Source organism: Maniola hyperantus, chromosome Z (genome assembly GCF_902806685.2).
Source record: "Maniola hyperantus chromosome Z, iAphHyp1.2, whole genome shotgun sequence".
Lineage (NCBI taxonomy): Eukaryota > Metazoa > Arthropoda > Insecta > Lepidoptera > Nymphalidae > Maniola > Maniola hyperantus.
The window spans coordinates 13,395,474-13,423,024 of record NC_048564.1 but is presented as its reverse complement, the minus strand read 5'-3'; the positions used below and the strand labels follow the sequence as shown (position 1 = coordinate 13,423,024).

General features: G+C 37.5%; 3 protein-coding genes across 4 annotated transcripts in view; 1 reads left to right on the top strand and 2 right to left on the bottom strand.

The window, feature by feature from the left end:
- The window catches only part of LOC138404507 (DNA repair protein Rad60-like), a 13,564-nt gene extending 7,780 nt beyond the window's left edge, over positions 1-5,784 (bottom strand). The window contains exon 1 of the mRNA XM_069508696.1: positions 3,102-5,784. Within this exon, the coding sequence (XP_069364797.1) occupies positions 3,389-4,795 (1,407 nt within the window). The 5' untranslated portion in view covers positions 4,796-5,784 and the 3' untranslated portion in view covers positions 3,102-3,388. The remainder of the gene's footprint in view (positions 1-3,101) is intronic.
- Positions 5,785-6,131: 347 nt separating this feature from the next.
- On the bottom strand, positions 6,132-11,172 carry LOC117995437 (triosephosphate isomerase). The gene is made up of 6 exons (XM_069508726.1): positions 11,039-11,172; positions 9,094-9,219; positions 8,448-8,559; positions 7,653-7,762; positions 7,096-7,302; positions 6,132-6,357 (listed from the first exon to the last, which is right to left on the bottom strand). Exons 2-6 carry the CDS (start codon positions 9,202-9,204, stop codon positions 6,151-6,153), a joined length of 747 nt encoding a protein of 248 aa, XP_069364827.1. The 5' UTR covers positions 9,205-9,219; positions 11,039-11,172; the 3' UTR covers positions 6,132-6,150.
- Positions 11,173-12,556: 1,384 nt separating this feature from the next.
- On the top strand, positions 12,557-27,223 carry LOC117995430 (protein disulfide-isomerase A5). 2 transcript variants are annotated; one of them, XM_069508668.1, is made up of 13 exons: positions 12,557-12,811; positions 13,912-14,153; positions 14,985-15,192; positions 15,738-15,866; positions 16,555-16,655; positions 17,123-17,271; positions 19,084-19,214; positions 20,034-20,195; positions 20,665-20,806; positions 21,713-21,915; positions 22,187-22,361; positions 23,035-23,276; positions 27,095-27,223. In XM_069508668.1, exons 1-13 carry the CDS (start codon positions 12,788-12,790, stop codon positions 27,098-27,100), a joined length of 1,914 nt encoding a protein of 637 aa, XP_069364769.1. In that variant the 5' UTR covers positions 12,557-12,787; the 3' UTR covers positions 27,101-27,223. The 2 variants fall into 2 exon arrangements, with proteins under 2 accessions (XP_069364769.1, XP_034839340.1); XM_034983449.2 differs by having other exon boundaries at positions 23,035-27,217.
- Positions 27,224-27,551: the final 328 nt, after the last annotated feature.

Sequence of the window (27,551 nt, the reverse complement as noted above, 5' to 3'; positions counted from 1 at the left end):
TGAAAAAAATTCAAAATGGCGGAATTTATTTTTTCATACAAAAATTTTTATTATTCAAAATGGCCATTATAGACCTCGAGAGCTGCTTTAGCAGCTCGAGCAGCGAGCAAAATACTAGTTATACTATATATAGCTCAATTACCACTCACTCACTGACTGACTCATTGACATAATTGTTCTCCTAGAAAGAGACAGAAAATGATATTATAATGTATGGGAGATATGTTCAGAAGTGGGATTCGAGTAGGGAAAAATTATGACATTTCAGAAAAACAAGATGGCGGCCGACCTGACTTTTGTAACTTTTTTGTTTTCCAACCGATTTTGTTACAACTTGCAGCTCTTGTAGATGTTAGTAAACGATTTTTAGAAAATGTAAAAAAAATTGGAAAAACAAGATGGCGGCCGAGATTTTCAAAAAATTCCCTCCTGTAAAATTTTGTATGAAACTTTTTTTTTTTCACTTATGGTTTCATATAGAAGACAAAGATTCCTTTAGGGCAAGATATGGAGGGAGCTGATGATTGAGGATTTCGGAGGCGGGTGAAGGGCACGCTCAAGGTATTGAAGATAGGTGGGAGGTGCTCGACCAAATGTCATTCGAAACCTCGTCCAATTGCCAAAAATTTGAAAAAAAATTTAAAATTCCGAAAAAAAGATGGCTGCCATACAAATTTCATCGGCGTCCATCTCGGAGGGTATGACAGATGGAAGAGTGGTTTCTTGGCAAGAGATGATCAGGATCTAAAGGTCTATTTGATGACTTGAAAAAAAATTCAAAATGGCGGAATTTATTTTTGTATGACTTTTTTTAAATTGTTCAAAATGGCCATTATAGACCTCGAGAGCTGCTTTAGCAGCTCGAGCAGCGAGCAAAATACTAGTTATACTATATATAGCTCAATATAGCTCAATTACCACTCACTCACTGACTGACTCATTGACATAATTGTTCTCCTAGAAAGAGATAGAAAATGATATAATAATGTATGGGAGATATGTTCAGAAGTGGGATTCGAGTAGGGAAAAATTATGACATTTCAGAAAAACAAGATGGCGGCCGACCTGACTTTTGTAACTTTTTTGTTTTCCAACCGATTTTGTTTAAACTTGCAGTTATTTTAGATGTTAGCAAACGATTTTTAGAAAAAGTGTAAAAAATTGGAAAAACAAGATGGCGGCCGAGATTTTCAAAAAATTTCCTCCTGTAAAGTTTTGTATGAAACTTTTTTTTTTTCACTTATGGTTTCATATAGAAGACAAAGATTCCTTTAGGGCAACATATGGAGGGAGCTGATGATTGAGGATTTCGGAGACGGGTGAAGGGCACGCTCAAGGTATTGAAGATAGGTGGGAGGTGCTCGACCAAATGTCATTCGAAACCTCATCCAATTGCCAAAAATTTGAAAAAAAATTCAAAATTCCGAAAAAAAGATGGCCGCCATACAAATTTCGTCGGCGTCCATCTCGGAGGGTATGAAAGATAGAAGAGTGGTTTCTTAGCAAAAGATGATCAAGATCCGAAGGTCTACTCGATGGATGGAAAAAAATTTCAAAATGGCGGAATTTTTTTTTTCATACAATTTTTTTTATTATTCAAAATGGCCATTATAGACCTCGAGAGCTGCTTTAGCAGCTCGAGCAGCGAGCAAAATACTAGTTATACTATATATAGCTCAATTACCACTGACTCACTCACTGATTGACATAATTGTTCTCCTAGAAAGAGATAGAAAATGATATAATAATGTATGGGAGATATGTTCAGAAGTGGGATTCGAGTAGGGAAAAATTATGACATTTCAGAAAAACAAGATGGCGGCCGACCTGACTTTTGTATCTTTTATGTTTTCCAACCGATTTTGTTTAAACTTGCAGTTATTTTAGATATTAGCAAACGATTTTTAGAAAAAGTGAAAAAAATTGGAAAAACAAGATGGCGGCCGAGATATTCAAAAAATTTCCTCCTGTAAAATTTTGTATGAAACTTTTTTTTTTCACTAATACTTTCGTATAGAAGACAAGAAATCATTTTGAGAAAAACATGGAGAGAGCTGATGATTGAGGATTCCAGAGACGGGTGAAGGGCACGCTCGAGGTATTGAAGATAGGTGGGAGGTGCTCGACCAAATGTCATTCGAAACCTCATCCAATTGCCAAACATTTAAAAAAAATTTAAAATTCCGAAAAAAAGATGGCCGCCATACAAATTTCATCGGCGTCCATCTCGGAGGGTATGAAAGATGGAAGAGTGGTTTCTTGGCAAGAGATGATCAGGATCCCAAGGTCTACTCGATGGGTGGAAAAAAAAATTCAAAATGGCGGAATTTATTTTTTCATACAAAATTTAAAACTTTTTTTAAATTGTTCAAAATGGCCATTATAGACCTCGAGAGCTGCTTTAGCAGCTCGAGCAGCGAGCAAAATACTAGTTATACTATATATAGCTCAATTACCACTGACTCACTGACTCACTGACTCATTGACATAATTGTTCTCCTAGAAAGAGACAGAAAATGATATAATAATGTATGGGAGATATGTTCAGAAGTGGGATTCGAGTAGGGAAAAATTATGACATTTCAGAAAAACAAGATGGCGGCCGACCTGACTTTTGTAACTTTTTTGTTTTCCAACCGATTTTGTTACAACTTGCAACAATTGAAGATATTAGTAAACAATTTTTAGAAAAAGTGAAAAAAATTGGAAAACAAGATGGCGGCCGAGATTTTCAAAAAATTTCCTCCTGTAAAATTTTGTATGAAACTTTTTTTTTTCATTAATACTTTCATATAGAAGACAAAGATTCCTTTAGGGCAACATATGGAGGGAGCTGATGATTGAGGGTTTCGGAGGCGGGTGAAGGGCACGCTCAAGGTATTGAAGATAGGTGGGAGGTGCTCGACCAAATGTCATTCGAAACCTCATCCAATTGCCAAAAATTGGAAAAAAATTTCAAAATTGTGAAAAAAAGATGGCCGCCATACAAATTTCATCCGCGTCCATCTCGGAGGGTATGAAAGATGGAAGAGTGGTTTCTTGGCAAGAGATTTTATTTTTTCATACAAAATTTTTTATTATTCAAAATGGCGATTATAGACCTCGAGAGCTGCTTTAGCAGCTCGAGCAGCGAGCAAAATACTAGTTTTAAATAAGATTACAATAATTATAATCAATAATAATTAATTATTACAAATAAATTGACAAAATACAATACACAACTAAATTAAAACATGTAATTCTAATAATAATATCCATATTTATACTTTATTATATAAAGAGGTAATGTCGTTAAGTTTGTTTGTAGGGGGTAATCTCTGGAACTACTGAACCGATTTTAAAAATTAAAATTTAGATTTTAAAAATATATACATATATGTAAAATAGTCTACCAATCCGCACATGGCCAGTCTGAGAGGAGACCCGTGCTCTGAAGTGAGCCAGCGATGGGTGGGTGGGGAATAGTCTTACCTACAACAATGTCACCATCAAATTCAAACTTTAGCTTATTCAATGGAAGCTCCAAGCGTTCAGCGCATTGTGTCATTGCTAACGATACTTTATCATCTTTTCCAATCGTTATTTCTACAGGCTTTTTACTATTTTGACATTGAAACTTAATCTGGATTCCGTTAATTGTAGTCTTTTCGTGAACTATGTTTTTTATACTTTGACTAACGACTCCTCCATCTATGAACTTGGCGATATTATAATCTATTGACGCGGGTGTATCATTACAAGTTAAAATTTTATTGTTGTACGTGAACAGTAACTTGTCTTTACCAACGTTTTCCATTTGCGAAAAATGATCAAATATTTGCGTTAACTTTTGGTACTTTCGTATCGTGAATTTAAAGATATCCAGACTTTTCCATATGACTTTCACGGATAACGGTTCATTGTCCTCTGCATCTGTTTCTTCGTTATCTAACATGACTACATCGTCCGTTACTTTGGTTGGAAGATCACTGGTAGGCTTACTAAATAATGGTACATCAGCAGATTTATCGTAATATTCATCGGTATTACCGACACTATATATAGGGTAACTCGAAGTCATAATACTTGGTAACACCATATTCATGATTGATTGCCATTGATTGCCCCTTCCTCTACATCGTCGTGATGGAGTACTCCGACCCCTTTTAGTAACATTACCAGTTTGTAAACCGTCTAATACCTCTTCAACGGAACTGTTTGGTGAATAAGTTGCTCTCCTTTTTCTACCTCTACTCCTACCTGTTAATCCGTTTAGTATATTTGCAATCATTGAATTATCTACTTGTGATGTTGAACTGTTCCTTCCATTCCGCCTATTACTTGTGCCATTTAATGATTCAATCGTGTCTAATGCATTACTTATTTCAGTGTCTGTGACATTGTTTTTCGATGCCCTACCTCTTTTTTCACCTCTACCTCTGCCTCTACCTCTTGTGTTACTAACTGCAGGGGGTTTTGGAGGCTCTACAGTGGTTTCTTTCTTTTTCCTGCCCCGACCTCGGCCTCTTCCTCGAGCGGGCTTCGAATTTTTTGCAATTATTTCGTCCAAAATCAAATCATCCTCCACTGAATCAACAAGCGAATCATTAGCAGTGTTACTTCGTAAATTTTCCGCAATTTTTGTCACAGTTACATCATTTTCTACAGTACCGCTGCATTCATGACTTTTCCCGGTATTATTCGTTGAACCCTCTTCGCATTCCAGGTCTTTTCGTAATTGCTCTCGAGCGAGTCTAATGTTTTTAAATACATTTACATTGCTATAAAAGCCATCGTCAGAATCCGATGAAGACATTATTTAAATCACAGCCCACATGCAAAAATAACAAACTAACAAATAATATTTGTTTATTATTGACTTGAAATCAATCACTGTTCACAATTTTTTCAAAAACTTAACTTTATTGAAACTAATGTTTCTTTATCCTTTCTAATTTTTCTGATTTATTTGGCAATTTTTGTATAAACAAGCGAAAAAACAAGCAAAACCAAGTTTTTTTAAGAAAAAGAATGACATTTGTCCATGGACAATTTGTTTTTTCTTCAACTGGCTATACGGCTCTGAGCTCCAGTCTTTTTGAGCCCAGGCTATAGACCATAGATTATGTACTATATACTAGCTATAGACAAAATATAAATATGCCACAGATGAAGAATTAACAATTTTTTTTACCACAATACTAAGTAAAATCATCTTTAGGTACGGTCTAACTAATTTGAAATTATTTTCATGTAGTGAATTTTTTAAGTCACAGGTATTTCACAGGTTTCACTTAAAGTGATTTTTCAATTTTCATACAATCTTACCGATTTTAATTTAAGGTATACGAAGCCTCGATAGCTCAACGGTTAAATGAGCGAACTGAAAACCGAAAGTCACCGATTCAAACCCCACCCGTTGCACTATTGTCGTACCTACCCCTAGCACAAGCTTTACGCTTAATTGGAGGGGAAAGGGGAATATTAGTCAGCAATTACCTTGGCTAATATTCTTAAAAAAAAATTAATCGTAAATAACTTAATCGCTATTATTATTTTGGAATTTTGCATGTTAGCTATTTTGCATGTACGCCGGTTTTAAAAATGTCGAAAGAATTTTAAATGTAACTAACTGATTAAAATTAACAGCAATGATTTGATAACAAGTTCACAAAATAATTGATAAGACATTTGATACCAATCTAAAAACTAATCAAACAAGTGTAGCTAATGTAAGTTTGGAGTTGATTTTCATGTTTTCATCGATTGGTAATGCGATTGTTACTCAATGATGCAAAAACGGCTGAATGGATTTGGATATAAAATGCAATGCAATATAAAATGGTTAACGTCTCACTGAGTTTTTGTTTTTGACATTATGTAACAGAGCCCTATACAAACTTCTCTCCATAGAGAGAGAATAGTGATTTCGTTGATTTAGTTAAAGTTGCTTACGGTGTTTGCATATTTATTAGCGATGGAACATGCAAGACAAAATTACTATTATATTATTACTAGAGAGGTTCATATTTTACCTAGAAACGTAGAAAAACAGAATCGACGCTTAGTGTCTGCAAAAGACAATATGGCGAACGCTACATAGGCCACATCTTTTACAGCACTCAGCAAATTTTAAACATTTTAACTAAACCTGTGTACATGATATTTTATTCATTGAGTAGCGTTCACAATATCGATAAACTCTGGTTTAAGACTAGCTCCACCGACCAGAAAGCCGTCGATGTCCGGACAAGCGGCGAGCTCCTTTGCATTGGAAGCCGTCACTGAGCCGCCATATTGGATGCGCACAGACTGTGCGACGTCCGCGGAGGCGTGGGAAGATAACCAGCTTCGGAGGGACGCGTGGACATCCTGGGCCTAAAGGACAAAGTATTTTGCTACAGGTTTCAAGTAAAAACGAAGTAAGAACTCGTGACAGCCTAGTGGAAAGACTTTGATCTCCTATTCTGTGTATAAATAAATAATCTAAATATATAAAAGGAAAAGGTGACTGACTGATCTATCAACGCACAGTTCAGACTATTGGACGGATCGGGCTGAAATTCGGCAAGCAGGTAGCTATTATTGAATTAAATTGAATTAAATCTTTATTGTGATTAAATCAAATATCAAAACAATATTATGCAAGTAATTAACAAGCCAATTTATCAGAATTATGACGTAGGCATCCGCTGAGAAAGGATTTTTGAAAATTCAACCCCTAAGAGAGTGAAATAGGGGGGTTCAAATTTTTGTAGTCCACACGTCGCGAGCATAAAAATAAATAGTGATAAATAAATTTTAAAAAAAACTGAGACGCATCTTTTAATATTGCTCAAGCTTTCATTCATACTAATATTATAAATGCGAAAGTGTGTCTGTCTGTCTGCTAGCTTTTCACGGCCCATCTGTTTGACCGATTTTGATGAAATTTGGTAGAGATACCTTGCATCCCGGGGCCTAAGGACATAGGCTACTTTTGATCCTGGAAAATCAGAGTTCCCATTGGATTTTAAAAAACCTAAATGCACGCGGACGAAGTCGCGGGCATCATTTAGTTTAGCATATCTTTGAAACATATTTACGATTACTCTGGTTGATAAAATAACAAATTACCTGTTGCGGTGAGGCAGTTTTGCCAGTGCCTATGGCCCATACAGGCTCGTACGCCAACACAACGTTGGCCCAGTTGTTGCCAATGGCTGGCAAAAGAGCCTTAGTCTGTCTGAAGACAACCTCTTCGGTTTTCCCGGCTTCCCTCTCTTCAAGACTCTCTCCGATACAGGCAATGACCTTTAATCCGCATTCAAGGGCATGTGCAACCTAAACAGAATACATTGTATTTGAGACTTTTTATATTTAATGATAAATATCATCATCATCATGATCAACCCATTACCGGCTCACTACAGAGAACGGGTCTCCTCTCAGAGTGAGAAGGGTTTTGGCCATAGTCTATCACGCTGGCCATGTGCGGATTTGTTCTTCACACACCTTTGAGAACATTATGGAGAACTCGACCTGCGTGCATGCCTGGGATCGATTCCCCAACCTCCGATTTTTTAATCGGAGGCTCTAACTACCAGGACAGACGTCCTAACCACCAGGCTATCACAACTTTTATGATAAATATATAAGACAATAATCTATGACAGTGTTTATGTTCAGCTTACCTTTTCAGCTACTAAGTCATCTTTTTCACCAAAGATTGTCCTCCTTTCAGAGTGTCCCAAAATAACCCAACCAGCACCAACATCTTTGATCATTGCAGGGGAAATTTCACCTGAAATTAGATTCATAATCATCACCATGGTCAACCCATCGCCGGCGCACTGACGAGCACAGATCACACAAAATGAGAAAGGTTTAGGCTATAGCCTTAAACTTACTGCCAGCGTGGTGGACTCATTTTGAATCCGCTACATCAGCAGTGCCGATTGGCAGACTTCACATGTCTTTGAGAACATCATGGAGAACTCTCAGGGATGCAGGTTTCCTCACGATGTTTTCCTTCACCATTAAAGCAAGTGATATTTAATTGCTTAAAAGCACACAACTCCGAAAAGTAGAGGAAGACCTCCCGAATAGAAGGCCGACATCTTTCGATGGTAGCCTTCCATTTGATGGACTCTATTTGGGATTTGGGATTGTATGTGTTAATCTCAATATATAAAAATGAATCACTGAATGTGTTGCTGATCGCAAATCTCGAGAACAGCTGCACCGATTTCGCTAATTGTTTTTTCATAATATTCCTTGAAGTACGGGGATGGTTCTTATGGAGAGAAAATTTTTAAAAAATTCCTGAAAAAGAATCGACTGCTAGGCGGTACGAAGTTCGCCGGGGCAGCTAGTCTTTATAATTTTATATTTGTAATCATAATTATTTTATTACATTGTGTTTTCTGATGACGTGCAACGATGGTATGAGACATAGGTATCCCCTCCAGGGCGGCATAAAATAGTACCTGTAAAAGCTCCTTTGGGCGCCTTCCAGCAGTTTTGAGCTGCTACACCAATGGAATCAGGGACAATGGTTTTCACATAGGCCAGGTAGATGGCAGGCACTCCAATTACAACCTATACAACATACACTAGAAATTAGTGCAGACCCCTTGACTGTTTAAGAAAAACGTATTCGTCGTAATCGTAATCAACAAAAAATTCTGCCTCTTGATTGGTTGAATTCGCTGTTCACATATTTTGCTTTTGCATTTTTCACATCCAATCAATGGGCAGAATTTGCTATTGATTACAATTACGATGTAATTTAATTTGAACTATTAAAATTATTTGACTTTGATTCAGGGATTCGAAACCAACTAATTGGATATTCAAAAACAGATAGACATTGGGATCCCAAAGTGCTAGAATAGCGACCTCACGCCAGAAAACAGAACACCTACTAGACGGACAGACAACATCAAACGTCCAGGTCGCTAGATTCAGATGCAGGATTGTCGCATGTGGTAGTCCCAAGATGAGACCTATATCCATTGGATGTCTATCGGTTGACAATGACAACGATGATGAAAGCTGTGTGGTTGTCCCTTAGCTCACTCCACTCTATAAGCATGTGACGTGACATTAGCTTTATAAAGCTCTGATACTCACCTCTGCATTAGGGTCCAGGGGTCCCTTCTTCAAATTGTTGACAATTTCGTTTATCTGGTTCTTATCCCCATTCATCTTCCAGTTACCGCCAACGATGAATTTACGGCCCATGTTTACAAGCCAATCCTAAAAAAGACGTGTTATTAAATTAAAGAGGTTATACACAATACAAAAGTATATATAACTAGCTGGCCCGGCGAACTTCGTACCGCCTAACAGTCGATTCTTTTTCAGGATTTTTATTTAATTTAAAAAAAAATAAAAATTGAAATCGGTTCAGCTGTCCTCGAGATTTGCGATCAGCAACACATTCAGCAATTCATTTTTATATATAGAGATTATAATAGACTTTAACCTCGTGGATTTAGATTTTGTTTTCTATGGGAAATCTTAAATTTTTCTGGGATACAGATATAGGATATCTATCCATTTTTCAGGAGACAAGTTAGTTTTGTACCAAATCGATGAGGCTTGCAACTTTATCTATGTGGATTAGGTTTTTTAAGGATTCTGTGGGATTATGTTGAACATACAACGCAAGCATGAGGTGTAAAACTTTATAGTCTGTCCAAAATGACTTCTCATGCGCTATTTTAACACTATGGGTCAACTCTCATGTCAAAAGTACGGTTCACCTTTAAAATAAAGACTAAAATAGTACTTTTACAAAAAGGTAAAATGGTGTGAGAGAACAAATTTTTACGCATTATACTTAACATTTTAATAGAGTGGGTAAAAACCATAAAACATTTTAGTAGGGTATAAAACTGCAATTGTTAGCGTTTGAATAGGGTTTCTGGCATATTATGAGCAACATACAACATATTGCAACCAATGCTGGGTCTTAGTACAAAATAAGTATTCTAAAATAAAAGTAGATAAAAGGAAAAGGTGACTGACTGACTGATCTATCAACGTACAGCTCAAACTACTGGACGGATTGGGCTGAAATTTGGCATGCAGATAGCTATTATAACGTAGGCATCCGCTAAGAAAGGATTTTTGAAAATTCAACTAATAAGTTGAAATAGGGGTTTGAAATTTGTGTAGTCCACGTGGACGAAGTCGCAAGCATAAGCTAGTCTAAAATAAAAGTAGATTCGCAGAAGACGCAGGCTCCCTTAATGACACATTTATGTCACAAACAAGTTATATTATAATATTATATAAGTTGGTGTTTGAGTAGGACTGATGGTAAAAACGCATGAGAGTAAAAGAAATAGAAATGTGAACCATAGTTCTAAGTCTTCATTTTAACTTAGATACAGCTTTTAGATACACATGTAACATTTCTATTTCTTTTTCTAAATATGAAAATATAAGGAAAAGGTGACTGATTGACTGAACTTTCAACGCACAGCTCAAACTACTGGCAGATCGGGGTGAAATTTGGCATGCAGATAGCTATTATGACGTAGGCATCCGCTAAGAAAGGATTTTTGAAAATTCAACCCCTAAGGGAGTGAAATAGGGGTTTGAAATTTGTGTAGTCACGCGAAGTCGCGAGCATAAGCTAGTTACATATGTATTATCATTGGGCTGCTAGAACTGTAATCCAAATTGTCTAAGTTATTATAATCTATCTCACTGTCAAATTGAAAGGTGAAATTCCACTAACCAGGTACTTACGCTATCTTAGGAAAACAAAACGATTAACGGATTTTCTTAAACTTGCAACTACATGGAAGAAGTCGCAGGCAATACCTAAATAAGAATTTTGATTCACTGATTCAGTGAAACCAGCACAGAATCCACGCAGAAGGAAATTGGGTGCTCAGAAACGTAATTTGGAAGGTAAGTTAGGTACCGTTGCGTAGGCCCTAACCTATCTATTTCCTTCCGCGTGCTTCTTGTAACACCATAACGTATTATATTGCACGTATTAAACACTATAATACGTTTACGTGCAATATAATACGTTTTAAAATTAAATAATTATACTTACAAGTTCCAATTGGGTTAGGATTTCGGAGAAAATCTAAAATTCAAACGCCGGCACCAAAATTTAGCAGAGCAAATGGCAGAACAGCACTCGCGTCTCACGCACAGCACCTTTGAAGGTGACCTTCAAAAGAAAATCTGTTTTCGTTGATTCATATAGTTAAAGAACGTTTTAAAACACTATTTACTATTGGCTATAACTACTGAATTGTTCTACTTGCCCACAAATTAGCCAATCAAAAGGTTGCTTTTTTACTACTACTTTTAACATAACAGACGAAAACAAACCTAACACTGACCAATGAGGAAATTTCTAGAATCTTGGGGCTCGATTAATAAAAACTGCATTGTGACGCAATGTCCATCGCAATCACCTCTGGTTGGCTGATGGCTCGTTGTTGCAGCAAAAATATCATAAATTCAGCCAATCACAACAATTATTGCAATATTTGTGATTGAAATAATAATTGATGCAGATTTTCCGGAATCGAGAGTTTTGTCCATTGATAATAATAGATAAAGAGGATATGTCATAGAGATGTGGCATTTGACAAACTTTTGACACAATTTATAGATAACATCTCGGATTACATGGATGCCATGGATGCTTTATTAACTTATTAACGTTTCCTGGGCCACCGATTTTTATGAAAAATGTACCTATTTGTATATAACTAGTTAACTAGTGCAGAGGGGGCAAAAAGAATCACCAACTGAATTGAAACAGTAGCTACGGGTAGGTTACTTTAGAAAGGGGTCAAACGCAAACGTTGTGTGTCGATGGTTCAATGGAATTATTGGTATAAAAAAACTCAATCCCCTGCTGTAAATTCTTTAATAACATCTAAGACTACCTAATTACTCAATAAAATAATATAATACCTATATTTACGTAAATCATAATATCCCAAAACCCCTGTTTTAAATATATTTACGTAAAACATATATCAAAACCCCTGAAGAAAGAACCTGGTTACCCACCTCTAGGTAGTTAATTACCTATTTTATTTAGTTAACTACCTAGTTACCTAAATGTTATAAGCTGTTGGTAAACCAAATAAAGAAAAAAATAAAATAAAAGGTATAGGATAGGATAACATAAGGATAACATCACTATCACATTACACACCAATGTGGCGGGGTGATTACGTATCTCACGACAGGCTTGCGACAGATAAATCTCGCGATCATTGCTGTCAAACGTCCAGTGCCAAGAGAGAGAGGCAGCAATAGCTACAAAAGCAAAATAAGAAGACAGCAAATGAACTGTCGCATTGCTACTGCTATCGCTACTGCAACGTTTTACGCTCAGAACAATAATCACGCGCAGGTGAGGTTGCATTCAAGGGCTAACTTGTATCTGAATTTTAAAAAAGGCTTCATTGATCGGTGGTCAGCGTCAAACAAGCTTAAAAAAAGCTAGAACCCAGAGCCTAAATTCAGTTGAAAACAATCATGTGTCTACAGTCAACTGTCATCACTGACCATAGTCACTGACTGTCTGTCATGCTCATGTCTTCCTCTGTGATGCTCTATGATCATTGATCACTTAAAATAAACACATAAAAATTAAAAAAACCTAAAAACATGTTATATTATTAAGTCATTATGTCTATCATGTCTTCCTTATAATATAAGTGATACATTTAACTAGTGTTCAGTGATGTTTAACGTACCTAGCTATAATTAAACAGATCATCAAATATTTTCTGCTTTAGATACAATTTTTAATACGGTTAAGCGAATCTTGAACATGTGGCACCAACAAATTTGGAAGGTAGATACCACCGAATATTATTAGTAGATCCTTCATCATCATGGGCAACCCATCGCCAGCTCACTACAGAGCACGGGTCTCCTCTCAGAGAGAGCGGTTTTGGCCATAGTCCAGCACGCTAGCCAAGTGCGTATTGGCTGACTTCACACACATTTGAAAACATCATGGAGAACTCTCAGGCATGCAGGTTTCCTCACGAAGTTTTCCTTCACCGTTAAAGCAACTGATATTTAATTACATACTTAAAATGCACATAACTCCGAAAAATTAGTGGTGCATGCACAGGATCGAACCCCCATTGTAGATAATTCGTCTATTTCTAAAGTGAAAGCCAAGAATAGCCTGGCTGTTCGGCATGGAGATGCAGCCAGTTCCTAACACCAAGCCACGTACAGTATGGCATGACTTAGATATGGCTGGCTTTAAGTTTTGTTGTAATATTTAAAAAAAATAACTTCAAACCTATGTATGAAGCAGCCAATCACCTTAGCCACCATTTACAGTTAACATCTTATTTGTGTAAGACTGCCAGATACTGTCTTGGGTATAAAATAATATTGCTAGAATTTACAATAACTTCGTGTATATTTTTAACCGACTTCCAAAAAGGAGGTGGTTTTCAATTCAGTCTGTTCTTTTTAAATGTATGTTCACCGATTTTTGTGAGGTATCTGGACCGATTTGTCCCAGTCACAATTTACTTATAACAATATATACAACTCCTAACTTGTTTCTAGTCTGATATCCATCATCTCACTTTTTCTTCATAAATATTGACCAAGGTGTTACTTAACCTAACCTAACCATACTTAATAGTATAATAGAAACAATTCCTTTTAGTGAATGTATTACATTAATTGTTTACTTAATTTATGACTACCATGTAACTACAATTTGTTATGTGAAAAATAAAAATAAATTAAATAGATAGAAAATTGTTGCCAGCTTGTTCGAGAATTTCCACCAAACAAACACTGTCCTTTGCCTTTCTTATCCACTGACTTCCTGCCATATTTTTTAGGTTATCAGTCCAACAGACTGGGGTTGACCGCTTGTTAATGGAGATTTTTTATTTTATTCATAATTCTTGTTCCTTTCAGATTTTAATGCTCATGTTTATGTGTTTACAAATAACAAGTCAAGTAAAAAAGCAAAAAACTTCAGTTATATCTGACATCAGTGATATCAAGGAGTTCAAGAAGTTGTTAAGGTCAAAAACTAATATTCTAGTACTATATGTGAATAATCAAAAGTCATCACAGAATGTGACAGACGTGTTTAAAGATGCTGCTGACAATATGAAGGGACAAGCAACATTAGTCACTATTGACTGCAGTGGCAGGTTTGTGAATACAATATATACTAGCTGATGCCCACGACTTTGTCCATGTGGATTTACGTTCTTGTGGGAGCTCTTTAATTTCCTGGGATAAAAAGTAGACCAATGACACTCTCCAGGTCTTTAACTATAATCATGCAAAAAAATCACGCCCAATCTGTTGCTCTGTTGCAGCATGATTGAAAGACAAACCAATAAACCAATATGCCAACAAACAGACACACTTTCACATTTATAATATGGGTAGTAGTAAGGCCTTCAAGTTTATACCCATGACTAGCTTATGCCCGTGACTTCTTCCGCGTGGACTACACCAATTCCAACCCTCTATTTTACCCCCTTAGGGATTGAATTTTCAAAAATCCTTTTTAAGCAGATGGCTTCATCATAATAGCTATCTGTATGCCAAATTTCAGACCTATCCGTCCAGTAGTTTGAGCTGTGCGTTGTTATTATAGTATTTATAATATTAGTAGGCAGCTAAAGGAAAATAGATTGTAGTGCAGTTTATCATCATCATCATCGTCTACTAGTGGGGGTCTGCTTGCTGTTGGCAGAAATATCTGGTGTGAGATCGCCATTTTAGCACCTTGGGACCACAACTTCCATCGGTTTTTCCAACTATGTGCCATGCCTAATGCCACTTCAGCTTTGCAACTCATTAGGTTATGTTTGGTTACTCTGGTTCTGCTACAAATCCCCTCATTTCTGATTTGATCACATAAAGAAACTCTAAGTGTAGCCCTCTCCATCGACTGCCGAGTGACTCTTGAGTTATCATTTGAAGCATATTATGTGAAGTATAGTCTGAGCTAATCTTGAATTACTTTTTAGTGAAGGCAAAAAGCTTTGCAAGAAGCTTAAAGTATCACTTGATAAGCCATATAGTATCAAGCATTATAAAGATGGGGACTTCCACAAGGACTATGACAGAGGAGTCACAGTTAGTGCTATGGTGAATTTCCTTAGAGATCCTTCAGGCGACCTGCCGTGGGAAGAGGACCCTCAAGCAACTGACATCATGCATCTTTTGGACGGCGATGTATATCCTTATTTATATTTACATAATCAGATATTTTAAAACTTATTTTAGCTTTCCATGAATCACAATTTTAGTCCAAAATCTTCAAAAAAAAATGAAACTGAGTATAATATATAAGTAGTAAAAAATTCAAGTTTGCAGTTAAACGCTAGTAAGTTACAACTCTCTAAAGTGTAAACCATAGAAGCCTGATGTAGGTAACATTTGATGTTCTGCTAATGTAGCTGAAGCTTCGATTTGTTACAAGTTTCCTAACTGACGTGTACTGTGCTTTGTTCCGCTGCTGACAATAGTGTCTGCAAAGTTTGCTTATCTATAATATATAAAAATGAATCACTAAATGTGTTGCTAATCGCAAATCTCGAGAACAGCTGAACCGATTTCGCTAATTCTTTTTTTATAATATTCCTTGAAGTACGAGGATGGTGCTTACAGAGAGAAAAATTTAATTCAACCTCCCCCTCCATTTTCTAAACTCCACCCGAGCGAAGCCGGGGCAGGTCATCTAGATTACAAGTTACTGATATACAAATCGTTTTGAACAGGCATTGACAAAGTTTTTGAAGAAAGGGATAGCTACGTACAAAAAATCATTGGTAATGTTCTACGCTCCGTGGTGTGGATACTGCAAAACCCTAAAACCAGATTATGTTGCAGCTGCAGGTGATTTAAAAGTAAGTTCACTGAAATTTTGACAGTAGGGTCTGTCTATTTGGGGTATGTGCCCGAAGGGTGCCAATGGGATCCTATTACTAAGCCTCCGCTATCTGTCCATCTGTCTGTCAATCTACAGGCTGTAACTCATGAACTGCAATAGGTAGAGACTTGAAATATTTACAGTAAGTGTATTTCTACTGCTGCTATAACAACAAATGATGAAAATTTCCAAATGGCAGCCATATAAATTAAAATAAATTAAAAAGTACTATTTCTAGTGCGACAGTACGGAACCCTTTGTGTGCAAGTCTGATTCGCAACTGTTTTTATAATGTAGGCTAATGTAACTCACTAACAGCCATACTCAGAATCGCTAATCGTTACTTAAGATTGAGTTAAAATGAGACAGATTTATGTGAGAGATATAGCTCTGTCTCGTTTTAACTAAACTTAAGTAACAATTAAGCGTCTCTGAGTGCGGCGGTAAGAGGGTTATTTAAACTGTTGGTTAAAATGAAGATGATGAAAAGAATGAAGAAATGCGTATTTCACGATTTTTGAAAAGTTCACCCTCTTACCGAATTTCGAAAAAGCCAAATTCAGACCTCCAAATTCTGTCACTCGTCCAGTTACCGACTTGGGGGTCAACATTGCTTAACAATCGCAATCAATTGATATTCATTATCAGTGTATTCTAATTTACAGGGTGAGGCAATACTGGCTGCCATAGATGTGTCGAAGCCGGGAAATTCTAAAATAAGGCAACTGTACAATATTACTGGTTTCCCAACACTACTTTTCTTTGAGTAAGTATTACCTTGATTTTTTTAATTTATTTATTCAGATACAAGTTAGCCCTTTACTGCATTCTGACCTGGTGCTAAGTGACGATGCAGTCTAAGATGGAAGCAGGCTAACCTAGAAGGGATATGGCAGTTTTTATTAAACCCATGCACCTTTGGTTTCTACACGGCATGGTACCGGAACGCTAAATCGCTGGGTAAACTAACCACGGCCGAAGCCTTCCACCAGACCAGATATTTAGAAAGTATAAATTTCTAAACCCCTGCCAGGAATCGAACCCGTGACTTCCCACTACTAAGAGCACAGCTCTTACCACTTCACTGGGGAGGTCGCAATAGGTACCTTCTAGGCAAGTGCATTCTATCTTAGGCTACATCATCACTTGTCAGCAAGTCTGATTGCAGCCAAGCTATAGAGTCTATAAATTAATAAAAAAAGATGTCTGTGATAACACCCTTTGCCTTGGCAGGAAAGGCCAGTATCGTTTCCCGTACAACGGCGACAACAAACGGCAAGCGATAGTGGATTTCATGAGGGACCCCTCGTCACAGCTGCAGAAGAAAAAGGAGGTGGTTGATGACAGTTGGTCTGAGGACAGTGATGTGGTGCATTTGACGGGTAAGATGTGCTTATACTTTATGGTACACTGCGACAATAATCTTTTGGCACGTAGCGAAAATCGGAACTAACTTTGCTGTCAAGTGTCCCCTTTGTTCTTGTTTGAATAGTCTAAGCCTTTGCTCCCCAACAGCGCCCCCTGTCAATGTCATTCAAGTGCCAAAGGAGCCTTGTCGCAGTGTACCTTAGACCGCTATTACACCTGTAAGTTTTACACACGCAAGTAGCTTACTTAATTTATTTATTAATTGACAACTGTTGACACCAAATTTACCAAGGTAAATCTAAATATATAAAATGAAAAGGTGACTGACTGACTGATTGTCTAACTGACTGATCTACCAACGCACAGCTCAAACTATGGGACGCATCAGGCTGAAATTTGGCCTGCAGATAGCTATTATGACGTAGCCATCCGCTAAGAAAGGATTTTTGAAAAGTCAACCCCTAAGGGGTGAAATAGGGGTTTGAAGTTTGTGTAGTCCACGCGTACGAAGTCGCGGGCGTAAGCTAGTGTAGTTATAAGAGTGTCTACATTAGTAAATTTGTCGTAAGTTAATCATGTAAGCTACTTACGTGAGTAAAACTTCCGCGGCCTTAGAGATACAGAAGGCTCACTGCCAATGATGTTTGAATAAATAGCGAGTTTTGTTACAACACAATAATGTACAATTCAGCTCGCATAACATCATCACCGTCGACAGCTGGACATAGGTCTCTTGTAGTGTGTGTAGTGTAGGGACTTCCACATGCCACGGTCTTCAGCGGAATCCAACAGTTCCTTGTGACTCGCTTGATGTCGTCCGTCCACCTAGTGAAGGGATCTTCCAACCTTGCGCTTTCGATACGAGGTCGCTGAAGAAGAAAGATCTATGGGAAGGAGAAGATGCATATCTATACTTATAATAAAACTGTAAAAGGTTTCTGTGAGGTTTCTGTACATTGAAAATTTGTTGAATTTTTTTTCGAGAGCACTATGTTTTTAAGTTTGAATTACTCTTTGGAATAAGAAGACAAAAGTCACCTTTTTCCTTTGATTGACAATTCATTTCTTGACGCTTTTTGGCGTATTTTATTGATTTTCATAGCATTTAAAATTCTGTTTATATGGTTTATATTAAAATAATATTAATTTAGGTACCTAAATGATTTTCCATAAAATAATTCGTTTGTAAAAGAATGCTTATTAAGTTCTTTATTCGTTTATTGCAGAGATTTAAAGGTAATTCTAACGATATAATTATTACTAGCTTATGCCCGAGACTTCGTCCGCGTGGACTACACAAATTTCAAACCCCTATTTCACCCCCTTAGGGGTTGACTTTTCTAAAATCCTTTCTTAGCGGATGGCTACGTCATAATAGCTATCTGCAGGCCAAATTTAGAGATTTAAAGATAGATCAGTCAGTCAGTCACCTTTTCATGTTATATATTTAGATTTACCTTGGTAAATTTGGTGTCAACAGTTGTCAATTAATTGCGTAACCTACTTGCGTGTGTAAGAATTTTCGAAAACCCTTTCTTAGCGGATGCCTACGTCATAATAGCTATCTGAATGCCGAATTTCAGCCCGATCCGTCCAGTAGTTTGAGTTTTGCGTTGATAGATCAGTCAGTCAATCAGTCACCTTTTCCTTTTATATATTTAGATAATGCAAAAGATCAAGTTCAATGTGGTCCAAAACAAAATGTAAACGCTCCAACACTATAGAATATAGAGTCATGTCTTTACTACTGTGTTTTGCATCACTGATGCCACGAGCCATCTTCGTGAAACGATATATCTATAGTTTTCATTTAATTGTCCTTCTAGCGGATACATTCGACAGCGTACTTGCAAAGGCTGACAACGCACTGGTCGTGTTCTACGCGCCCTGGTGTGGACACTGCAAACGTATAAAACCGGAATTTGAAAAGGCAGCTGCCAGGATCAAAGATCAAAAAGTAAGACTAAGGCTGATATCTATAGAGCGCACTTTGACTTTGCTCAGACTTAAGATTGAGTTAAAACGAGACAGATTTATGTGAGAGATAGAGCTCTGTCTCGTTTTAACCTTGTCTTAAGTCTCACCCTAATTGTCCAAACGCATTTACGCTGCGCGACGCAACAGTGCCTTGCCCATGCAAACTCAATAAACTATAATCGCCGCGCCGCGTCGTTCAACGCAGCGTTAGTGTGTTTGGACCTTTAATCTCTAACAGAGAAGTGCTAATAACCTGGTTGTAATGACGTTAACCTCCTATTTGGAAGATCCAGGGTTTGATTGCTGGCACGCACCTCTTAACTTATCGGAGTTATGCGCGTTTTAAGAAAGAAACCAAGTGTGTTAGAATCGCACTGCTCAATACCAAGAAGACCATTTTGGTGCTAGGTCACCATTCTAGCAACTTGAGACCCCAGCGTCTATCGGTAACCATATGGTATGGTTTTCGTTTTATGTTAATTTACTTGTTAGGGTTCCGTATCTCAAAAGGTAAAACGGAACCCTTATAGGATCACTTTGTTGTCTGTCTGTCTGTCTGTCTGTATTAAATTGTGGTCATGAACAAATATTGCTATTTTCAACTTTCAAAGTAAGATTACTATACTAAGCGGGGTATCATATGAAAGGGCTATACTTGTACATTCTAAAACAGATTTTTCTTTATTTTTAGGCATAATAGTCTTTGATTTATCGTGCAAAATGTCGATAAAATATGATTGTAGTACGGAACCCTCAGTGCGCGAGTCTGACTCGCACTTGGCCGGTTTTTTTCTTGCAGATAAACGGTTTGTTAGCGGCAGTGGACGCTACTAAGCAGCCGGAGCTAGCGTCGCGTTTCGGTGTGAAAGGTTACCCAACGCTCAAGTACTTCAGTAAGGGCGAATACCAGTACGATGCGGGTCACGCGCGCCAGGAACAACAGATTATTGATTTTATGAGGGTAAGTCTATTTAAATATAAATAATGAGCAGGCGGGTCCTGCAGGGTGATTCGCTAACTCAGTGTCTAACACTGTATGATAGCCACCAACCTCATTTGACATTGGTTGGCGAATCAGTAAGCTGATAAGTGATTACCGTCGTCCATGAACTTTTGCAGCACCAGGGGAATCGACAATGCTTTGCCGGCTTTTCAGGAATTCGTTGATCTGCTCACACTGTCATACAAACGCACACACACACTTTCAAACGCACGCACACACAAATACACTAACGCTCACACACACACTATATTCCTACGCTCACGCTGATATTGTTATGGAAGAGCGGAGATTTCTGACACGTGTAGTTTCTGAGTAGTTTTTCTACTCCTAAAAGAAGGCTCCATCCTCTGTGTTTCGGTTAACCTAAGTTATTTGAAATAAACAATTTTTCTTAATAATATTATGGAATATTTGTATCGGGGCGCAGTCTCCACAAGAGCCGCCGCCACCGCCGCCGCCCGAGAAGCCGTGGAGCGAGGAGGAGAGCGCCGTGCGCCACCTCGACGCGGCGACCTTCAGAGGCACGTTGCGCAAGATCAAGCACGCCGTCGTCATGTTCTACGCGCCCTGTGAGTGCTGTCCATCATTATAACACCAGTATAGATTATTTGTATCGGGGTGCAGTCTCCACAAGAGCCGCTGCCGCCGCCGCCGCCCGAGAAGCAGTGGAGCGAGGAGGAGAGCGCCGTACGCCACCTCGACGCCGCGACCTTCAGAGGCACGCTGGCTCAATTGCCTTCATATCACGGATAATCTTGTCTCTGTAAACTCATCATTACCATAGACATCCACTGCTGGACATCTTTTTTGTATGCCCTTATTTATCCATTGGCCTCCTCATGTGCACGCTATTCTTCTCGGTGCTGGGCGAGCCTCCTCCACATTTTCTCCGCAAGCTTAGGGATGTCGTTGATGATGTTGTTAATTTCAGTTTATGAAATTATATGATTAATTTTATAATTCAAGATTTCACTTTTTTATCTGTTCTACAAATATTCGAAACGCACTAAGCTGTAGCCGCCATGATCAATTTCATAAATCCATGTGACGTCACAGCCGACTGTGTACATTGTATTGTATTGTACAGTACGCGACAGAAAGTAATGTACATCGGCCTTTAGAATGACTTTGGCTTTGTAGAGCGTTGTCTCTGTCACTCACACCTATATGACGTTTTGTCGGTCTCAACGACAGAGACAATGCTCTACAAATCTGCTATCTCCTTCTAAAGGTCCTACTTTCTGCCGCGTACTGTAATTGTAATGTATTTCACTATGAAAATGCCCTTGTTTACCAATCCGTGTGACGTCATGACAGCCATGAACCCAAACAAAATGGCAGCTAGCGATATCGCGGGAAAATTTGAAATACAAAATTTAAATGCATTTTTATTGCACTTATCGATCGAATAAAATTTTGTGAATTTTCGCTAGTTTATTATCACCTTAGAGTCAAATTCAGATACTTTTCAAAAGGGTGCGGACACTGCAAGAGTACAAAGCCAGAGTTCACCGAAGCAGCGGAACAATTCGCCGACGAACTGATGGTGGCTTTCGCCGCCGTCGATTGCACCACACAGCAGGAGCTATGTTCCAACTACAACGTCAAGGGGTACCCCACGCTCAAGTACTTTAGCTACTTTGACAAGCTTATTCAGGATTATAGCGGCGGGAGAAAGGTGAGACTACAAAACCATTCTTTTGGATATTAAGTGTGTAAAGCTCTGAAAGGAGTTGATAGTGAGAAACTACAATTTTTAAATTGGCTTTTATTGCCAATCCGCACTTGGCAAGCGTAGTAGACGCAAACCATTCTCAGTTCTCACTCTGAGCAGAGACCCGTTCTCAGTAGTGGGCCGGTAATGGCTTGATCAAGATGATGATGATGGTGATGATGTATATAATAATTGTTATGTTATTTAAAATGTTCATAATAATATTGTTTAACAGAAAGCTGACTTCGTGTCGTTCATACACAGTCAAATGGGTGAACAAAGAGCTAAGGAAAGTACGAAGAGCAACCAGGAGTCAGGGTTTGGTGTCAATGTACAATTGGCTGGTGATAGCGATTTCCAAGACATCATTGCCTCACCGAATCCGGTCTTTGTCATGTTTTATGCCACATGTAAGTACCACTGATAACAATATTGGCCCTTTTTCTTCAGTTTTTGGGGTTCCGTACCCGAAGAGTGCCAACAGGACCCTATTACTAAGACACCGCTGTCCGTCCGTCTGTCTGTCAGCGGGCTGTATCTCGGGAACCATAATTAGTAGAGACCTGAAACTCTCACAGAATGTGTATTTCTATTGCTGCTAAATTCTCAAAAAAATCAAAATCCGCCGCCACGAAAATTAAAAAAAAATCTGTACGAGAGAGAACCCTTTCTGTACTAGTCCGACTCGCACTTGACCGTTTATTTATGTTTAATAAAAATAACTAGCTGATGCCCGCGACTTCGTCCGCTTGGAGTTAGGTTTTTTAAAATTCCCGTGGGGACTCTTTGATTTTCCGGGATAAAAAGTAGCCTATGTCACTCTCCGGGTCTTTATCTATACCTATGCAAAAAATCACGTCAATCCGTTGCACCGTTACGACGTGACTGAAGGACAAACCAACAAACAAACACACTTTCGCATTTATAATATAAGGGTACTGATGTTATAGAGTTTTACAGGTCCCGTGTAACTCTAATCACGGACCGTTACAACGAGCATTAAATAGAACAAGTCGTACATTAAAATAACCTAACCTAAACATGAAAAATAAGATGATTTAAGATAATCGTTAAATTTTCCAGGGTGCGGACATTGTTCGACGGTCAAACCAGCCTACAGTCGTCTGGCAACCGCTCTAAAGAACAAGAACAGTCCAATCAAAGTGATAGCAGTCGAAGCAGCGGATAACCCCAAAGTGGCGGACTTCGCTGGCGTACAAACACTGCCAACTTTCAAAATCTACGCCAACGGCAAGCACTTGGCTGACTACGAGGGCGATAGATCTACCGACGATATGCTCAACTTCTGCAAAACATATTTCAAGGTAAAAGACGAATTGTGATATTACCATTATGTTTGAATCTTCAATTAATTTACTTTAATTACATATCAATGACATCTATGTACGTAACAGATTTTTTTTAGATTTATTTATAGTCTATAGTCTAAATATATAAAAGGATTGACCGACTGACTGATCTATCAACGCTCAGCTCAAACTACTGGACGGATCGCGCTGAAATTTGGCATGCAGATAGCTATTATGACGTAGGCATCCGCTAAGAAAGGATTTTGAAAATTCAACCCCTAAGGGGGTGAAATAGGGGGTTTGAAATTTGTGTAGTCCAAATTATTAAATACTAGCTTATGCTCGCGGCTTTGTCCGCGTGGACTACACGAATTTAAAACCCCCTATCTCTCCCCCTTAGGGGTTGAATTTTCAAAAATCCTTTCTTAGCGGATGCCTACGTCATAATAGCTTAACTGCTTGCCAAATTTCAGCCTGATCCGTCCAGTAGTTTGAGCTATGCATTGATAGATTAGTCAGTCAGTCAATCCTTTTATATATTTAGATTTCTAGTTTATCATATATACAAACTTATTTCCTTTTAATTACGACCCGACCTAATACCATTTTGAAAAAAATTAAAATACATTATTTTCTGTATTGATATAAAAACTTTTAGTATTTAAAAAATAATAATATAGGATACAAGAATTGATCTGTTTTATCAAAAATAATATTATTGCTCAAATCTATTAACTGGTTACTAAATTTTGTGGTTTAAACAACTGTGCGAATTCTATAATGCTTATGATTTAGGCGTGACTAATAACAATAAAAGAAAGGTGAAGGAAAACATAGTGAGGAAACCTGCATGCCTGAGAGTTCTCCATAATGTTCTCGATGGTGTGTGAAGTGTGCCAATCCGCACATGGCTAGTGTAGTGTCAAGTGTGTCAACAGTTCTCATTCTGAGATGAGACCCGTGCTTAGTAGTGAGCTGGCGATGAGTTCATCATGATGAATAACAATAATTATACTATATTAATGTTAATATTTGCATTTGTTATTATCAAATTATTATATGTCAATTTAATTAAATTAGTTGCAGCTTTTTCGGAGGACTTAAGATACGCTTTAATAATATAAAATTTTAGGTACTTTCTATGTAGTTTAAATTATTAATAGTATTATTAAAATATATATTATAGAGTACGACATGTTTAGTAATGGTCAATGGTTCATCGAGCACTTTGTATTGATATAGTGATTACAGCCTGTATTCCCAGTAGTTCCGTTGATTAGACCCTATCCGTGGAAAGAAGTTAGTATAGCGGTCTCTCTGCTACGTAATCCCATACTAATGATAGAGACAATAATCTCAGTGGGCGTTAGTTCTGTTGACAGAACTAGTGCGATTTTTTTCTCATTAGTTTTATTTGATATTGGCTTACTGTAAGCGCCCCAAGTGGAAACTGGGGGTGTTGCGCTGGTTGACATAAAAAAATCTGTAGTACTAATTAAAAGATTTTTATATTTGTACTCTTTTGCAGTATTTTTGTTAAGAAAAATTAAAATAAATCAACACAAAGTTGCGCGTTTTTGTAGACCCTACTTATGATATAGACTCGCCTGATATATTATACAGCTGTTATATAGTTATTAAAATAAATATTAATGCATTTAATTACAATTCTAGTATTTAATAGTAACTATATAATATTATATTTAGAAACATTTGTATATTTCATATTAATGCGACATTTATATTTATATTGTGATGTTGTAATGTAAACTAGTAATATAATTATTATTAACAATTTATTAAGTATATTCTTCTATTAAATATTTTCGAATTTTTATGCATTGTTTAAATATTAAGAATAAACGGAAATGTTGGTCCCAAAGTTAAGTTTCCTCTTACGTACATGTTCGACAGTGTAAACGCGTCACCGAGTATTTCTTTACGCCGGCTCCAACCGTTCGCCCAATGTGTGGAGCTGGAAAATTAGCATTGGCCCCAACGTTGGCAAAGCTAATTTCCCGATCCACACGTTGGGCGAAAAGTGTTTGGGCCAACGTGTGGAGCCGGCAAATTAGCATTGGCCCCAACGTTTGCAAAGCTAATTTCCCGATCCACACGTGGGCGAAAAGTGTTTGGGCCAACGTGTGGAGCCGGCGTTATAAGAAACACCTTCGTCGAGCATGTTCGGTGTAGGGACTCAGATTATATGTAAGAGCCAAAATTATCCTTGTTATAAATATGACTTTGTGTAAAGGAGGATGCCCAAAAAGAAAACTTGTTTTTATCCAACATAGATTCAAATATTTTAGGTATTGCTGAATGGTACTACGACACAGTTAAAAGACGCAGATTATTATTTAGTTTATCATAATCCGCCGTCGGCGTCGTGAGCCCAAAGCTGTTACAATGCAAGACAAATCCATACTTAATATTATAAATGCGAAAGTGTGTCTGTCTGTCTGCTAGCTTTTCACGGCCCAACCGTTCAACCGATTTTGATGAAATTTGGTACAGCATTAGCTTATATCCCGGGGAAGTTTATACTTTTCATCCCGGAAAATTGATGAGTTCCCACGGGATTTTTAAAAACCTAAATCCACGCGGACGAGGTCGCGGGCATCATCTAGTAATTTATATTTTACTCGTTACTAAGACAAAATAAAAGCAACAGCTGTAGAGCTAATAGGTCTTGAATAACAATATTACTACATAGCTTATGCTCGTAATTTCGTCCGCGTGGACTACAGAAATTTCAAAGCCTTATTTCACCCCCTTAGGGGTTGAACTTTCAAAAATCCTTTCTTAGCGGATGCCTAAGGCATAATAACTATCTGCATGCCAAATTTCAGCCCAATCCGTCCAGTAGTATGAGCTGTGCATTGATAGATCAGTTAGTCACTCAGTCAGTCACCTTTTCCTTTTATATATTTAGACTAGCTGCCCTGGCGAACTTCGTTCCGCCTAACAGTCGATTAATTTTTTTTTAATTTTTCTATCCGTAAGAACCAGCCCCGTACTTCAACGAATATTGTAAAAAAAGAAGAAATCGGTTCAGTTGTTCTCGAGATTTGCGATCAGCAACACATTTAGTGATTCATTTTTATATTATTGAAGATAATAATATTGTTATTCAAGATATCATTAGCAAACAGGTCAATACCTAATCTAGTACTACATGTTTCCCTTACCAATAAACTTAATGCTTGAAAATGTAAAATATGCGAATTGGAAGCATCACGAAATTATATAAAACTGCGTATTTCGAGGAAACTAAATGTGTATTTGTGACCATCTATGTGTATGGCCTGTTATACCTACCATGTATAACTTTTAATATCGATCTTGGCTTTTTGTCTATGAATTTTGGGCATTCTCCGTTAAAAGGATATTTATGTATAAGTCCCGCAAATTGCTAATGCGGGTGGCCGCCTTTTTAGTGACGTCAGCACTAGACTGAAGTTTTGAGCTGATGGTATATTTTTACTGAAATATACGTCAAATGACGTCAAAATGTTAATGAGACATGGTTCCAGCGCAATGGCAATTTGCGGGACTTATATTTTTTTTACTAACTATTGTACATTGATGGTACTATGTGAGAAGTCTATCTTCCTACAAGTCGCAACAACAACTGTACAAAGTTTCATCGCATTCGGATGAATCATATAGGAGCGCATAAGAGATAAACAAAGATACACTCATTTTTATATATTATAATAAAAATTAAACATTCCAGGCTGTTTGTACTTATCCTATTTTTGCTACGAATAAAGTAGGCACATTAATATTTCATAGAATAAAAAATCTAACTATATAATTTTATCTTCTTACAGGAATAACAACTATGACTTGCATTTATCAAAGCATATTGCGAACTGTATTGTGTACAATAAAACTGTGTAACGTTTTGCCTTTAATCAACACTTATGAAGCTAACAAATAAAATTATACGTTTTGCATAAGTCACAAGGTTTTATTTAATCCCATATTAAAATTTCAATTTTTTTTTTAATTAGGTGTGTACGGTAGGTACCTTAAAAATAATGCCAATACGGGACTGGAACAAAGGCATGAAAAAGTATAGAACGCGACAGGTCGAGATGGTCATAGCCCCAGAGCTAATCCGCTACTTTTTGTCCTAGATAATGAAAGTTAGCATGGGATTTTTAGAAACTTAAATCCTCTATCTAATAGGTACCTACATCAAAAAAGAAAATACAGTACCTACATCCTTTAGCAACCACAAATACAATCTAGGAAATTAACCAATAATACAGTTACAGTATGAGA

Coding starts and splice junctions, on each gene's coding strand:
- LOC117995437 (XM_069508726.1), bottom strand. CDS start 9,204: ATGGGCCGTAAATTCATCGTTGGCGGTAACTGGAAGATGAATGGGGAT. Junction 7,763..8,447: donor GCCCAAAGGAGCTTTTACAG/GTACTATTTTAT, acceptor ATCTAATTTCAG/GTGAAATTTCCCCTGCAATG. Junction 7,303..7,652: donor ATGACTTAGTAGCTGAAAAG/GTAAGCTGAACA, acceptor TATTCTGTTTAG/GTTGCACATGCCCTTGAATG.
- LOC117995430 (XM_034983449.2), top strand. CDS start 12,788: ATGTGGCACCAACAAATTTGGAAG. Junction 15,867..16,554: donor CAGCTGCAGGTGATTTAAAA/GTAAGTTCACTG, acceptor TCTAATTTACAG/GGTGAGGCAATACTGGCTGC. Junction 17,272..19,083: donor TGATGTGGTGCATTTGACGG/GTAAGATGTGCT, acceptor TTGTCCTTCTAG/CGGATACATTCGACAGCGTA.